At 35.5% G+C, this 4,361-nt stretch overlaps 1 protein-coding gene across 1 annotated transcript; it reads right to left on the bottom strand.

Annotated features, from left to right (window-relative positions):
• Positions 1-1,621: 1,621 nt before the first annotated feature.
• LOC134741435 (uncharacterized) lies at positions 1,622-4,113 on the bottom strand. The gene has a single exon (XM_063674211.1). The coding sequence runs from the start codon at positions 3,939-3,941 to the stop codon at positions 2,247-2,249; it is 1,695 nt and encodes a 564-aa protein (XP_063530281.1). The 5' UTR covers positions 3,942-4,113; the 3' UTR covers positions 1,622-2,246.
• Between the last annotated feature and the right edge of the window lie 248 nt (positions 4,114-4,361).

The following is a 4,361-nucleotide window of genomic DNA, read 5'->3' as shown; positions in this document are numbered from 1 at the left end:
AAGAGCATTAGAGCATGTCAGGCCATGCTCAGTGTAGGGTTCCGTAGTTACCTGTCCGTCAAAATGACTGCCACAAACAGGGGATATTTTTGGGTATTCTGTATTGTAACATTTGTAACAAGCTAAAGGCCTTACCTTAGCCGCACTTTTACTAAGAAGGGAAGAATTTTTGCAAAAATTCAAAAATGATTTAACCGATTATGTTCGCTATAGTTTTCCTTGAAAGTATTCACTAAGGTTTCCTTGCACGATGTTTTTCATATTTTTTGGATAGTTCAAAAGTTAGAGAGGGGACACAGATTTTTTTCTTTCGGAGCGATAATTCCGAAAATATTATAAGTATCAAAAAATGGTTTATGACGACCCCTATTCATTTTAAAAGACCTATCAAACGACACCCCACACCATAGGGTGGGAACGAAAAAAAAAATTCATCCCCACTTTACGTGTAACCTAAAAAAAAATATTTTGGTTTTTCTTTTACCATTTTGTCGCATTTATTGATTTACATATCCATGCAAAATTTCAGCGTTCTAGCACTAACGACCACAGAGCAAAGCCTCGGACGGACAGACAGACAGTCGGACATGGCGAAACTATAATAGTTGACTACGGAACCCTAAAAATGACAAACAAAATAATGGTTATAGAGAAGTAGTCGACGAAAATAACATGGCTACATTTGTACACCTTATTGTATTAAATAAAACATTGTATTAAAACAATCTATATTTAAGAGCGAGAGGGAGGATCGACAGTAGATGTTGTAGGAAATTACTAGAAATATAGCCCGAATGAAAACACGCAGTAAACGTTTCGCCATTTATTTCAGAGTGACATTGATTGTAAAAATCATAAAAAAATACAAATTTAAATATTTGACACAAATCAAAAAGGAGTTCGCAACATCCTCCCAGACTGGATTTCAAGCGGGTACAGGCGTTGAACGAGATCTGAAGAAGAGTTTTGGGCCTCCGTCCCAAAAGGTGGGAGGATGTTGCGAACTCCTTTTTGATTTGTGTCAAATATTTAAATTTGTATTTTTTTATGATTTTTACAATCAATGTCACTGAAATAAATGGCGAAACGTTTACTGCGTGTTTTCATTGATACATTAGGAGACGACAAGTGCACGAGCACGATACAGGGTCTCGTGGGTTCAGGTTCTTCTCTCACTAAGTACACTCTACACGTTAAGCGTGAGCGAGATGGCTGTGCGTGGTATCTCGCTCACGCTTACGCGGGATCGCGGATTCAAAACCATGACTTGTTGTTTCTTCTAAGTTTCAACAAAAAAAAGTAATTGATAAGTTCGCAAAAAACAAAATTGGGTTTAGGCTTCGAATCAATTAAGTTATTACAGAAAATACTTTAGTTTTCTGATCAAATTTTTGGCAACCGTAATGTGATCTAAAAAAGCGCTACTATTTATTTTTCAAAAACTGCTGGCTCTACCTACTGCACCTTAAACTACATACTCTTAATTAGTTGCACCTAATAGAATAAGGCCGAGAATATTTTTTTCAAATTAAAAGATATGTAGGTACTTAAAACAATTTATTCAATAAATCTTACTAAAATTAACTGGTTTTCAAAAAAACATAAGCTAAACAAACCAATGTTTAACTACTCGTGCTAGTATTGATAGGTACCCGAGCAAGCGAAAGATTTCAAAATTTTATCACAAGCGTAGTGAGTGGCTCGAAAAGTAGAATCTTGAGCGTTGCGAGGGTTTCAAATCATGAGGGTTAAACAAATTTTGCTACCAAGGAAAATATAATATGATAAACTTTACAAATCAAATAAAAAATTACGCAATAAAATTTGTTTCATTCAAAATAATCCACCGCGCACAAAGGGTTCCGTACCATTACGCAAAAAAAAAACGGCAAAAAAATCACGTTTGTTGTATGGGAGCACCACTTAAATATTTATTTTATTCTGTTTTTAGTTTTTGTTGTTATAGCGGCAACAGAAATACATCATTTGTGAAGATTTCAACTGTCTATCTATCACGGTTCGTGAGATACAGCCTGGTGTCAGACGGACAGACAGCGAAGTCTTAGTAATAAGGTCCCGTTTTTACCCTTTGGGTACGGAACCCTAAAAATACTACTACCTACTTATTACTAATTATTAATTTTACATTGTGACCACACACATAAAAAATTGATAGAAATTCGTTTTCGTTATTTAACTCAGACATCTGTAGAATTTTCTTATACCTATAGGTAATTAGCACTGTTTCAGTTTGCAAAAGTGGTTCCGTAGCTGGTCCAGATTACTTTGGTTTGAAAACATTCAGCATAATAACTATATGTCATCTTATGCTGCAAATTAGAGGAATCCGTGTTTTCTATTTCAGTTAATGGAAGACCAAATTTTGACAACGATTTAAGTAAATCTGCTATTAAGTCGTCATTCCTGCTCTTCATAACGCGATAACCTATAGAACTTCCATTTATAAGTGCCCTGGCAAAACTTAGCCATATAGATACCATTTTAGGATGGTTGATATTATGGCTTAATTCATAGGTCCAATAAAAGCTTATCAAAGGGATAGGAGAACTAAATACCATTATCATAGTTTTATCTTGCACTGCAATGTAGTTATTGTTCTTCCAGTATGATTTTGTTTTTGCTTTCAAGACATTTCCAATATCTTGATTAGCCATTTCAAATGCTTTAATTACTTTTTCATAGCGTTCAATGAAAGGTTCTTTCTCCCACGCCTTCTGATGCTGCGACAAGTGTTCTATAATCTCTTTTTTAGTGAAAACATGACCACTTAAGTATGTTTTATCAAATATGGCCTGTGATACTTCTGGAGGTCCATCAAATTTGCAATAATCATTTATCCAGATAATGGGTACGTCCACGTTCAGTGCTATTTCATTTGCTTCTGATACACCGCTTGCCCATATAGACAAACAAAGATGCTTTTGAAACTTATTTAATAGAGAAAGGAGCTCATTTATTGTCCTGAAAGCTTCGACGAACACCAATTGATCGTTTTGATTTTTGGTTTTTTCAATATTTCCAGCATAATCCAAGTAAAATGTTTTCTTTTCATATTTGAAAGCATCTGTGCAGTTTGATTTGAATATGATGTTGGTATTTTGTTGTGATCTACATTTCCAAGCAATGATGTCCTTAAAATCTGTATATATGCTTTCTTGTACAAATATACGTGACAGCTGAAATGGATGATGTTCAGAGTTAAGGAAAATGTCTACAGCTGAGTCTACGTCAGATTTTTCGGTGATGATTCCGGTGACCTCTGGCGCCAAACCATGGAATAAATTAGTAAATTCTATGAAACCAGTCGATAAAACATCAGCTTCTCCAATTACTAACTTTAGACAATCTAATCCCACATTTTGACATAATTTGGTAATTAAATGACAAATTATAGCAGTTTCATTTGTTGCGTAGAAGTACGAGAATTCGTACAGTTTAAGTGACTGAAAATAACAACCCACAGCCAGTAAAGGCGTATTATTTCGGATTAAACAGAGCTCTTCCGCTGTGATCAATTTAGTTTCACTCGAAAACCGCAAATGCTGTAAGATAAGATGAATACTGTGTTTGGTTTCTCGAACAGGAATGCTTCTAATTAAATATTCCAATTCACATATCAAATCAATGTTTTGTTCGATTTCTTCTACAAGTTTTTTTAATCCATTAGATCGATCTGTTAATAAATCAGGGTGAAGTTCCGGTCGATCCGTATTAAAAAGATCTTCAATGGTGTCCCGTTGCAGGCAAAATATTCTATTGTTGAAATTGTTAACAATAAGTTGTTCAGAAGCACTTATGCTGGAATCACTACGAAATTCCTTATGCACCGCCAAATACTCTTTCGCCTTCGTTGCGGCAACAAGATTACTGTCCATTTTTAGGTTTTTAAATATGTTCTCGAGCAACACTTTACCCATCATGCAATTGTCACTTGCATTTAAACTTTACTGTAAATGTTAGATAACACTTAACCAGCTACACAATCGGTCAATAGTCAACCTAATTAGACTGTATTAGAATTAATAGGTTTTTCACTTGAGCGACTACTTTCACTCCGCTTCAATAGGAAACAATTCCTTTATTTACGTATTATAATACATTATGCCACGTAAATGCTACTATTTAACGCACACGCGACGCCGGCGCAACGAATCGGCGATACTGATAGGCCGAGCCGGCTGAACCGGTAGCGCCCCCCTCTCCCCTAAACATGGATGAGTTGCCCTAGCGACGGAACGAGTTCATATCACTTCATAATGAGTGCCCGTTCAAAATTCATCCGTATGACGTTTATATTAGAGATAAAATGAAATGAGATTGTTTACGCGTAGGTACACTAT

Source organism: Cydia strobilella, chromosome 5 (assembly GCF_947568885.1).
Source record: "Cydia strobilella chromosome 5, ilCydStro3.1, whole genome shotgun sequence".
Lineage (NCBI taxonomy): Eukaryota > Metazoa > Arthropoda > Insecta > Lepidoptera > Tortricidae > Cydia > Cydia strobilella.
This window is presented reverse-complemented; position numbering and strand designations above follow the sequence as displayed.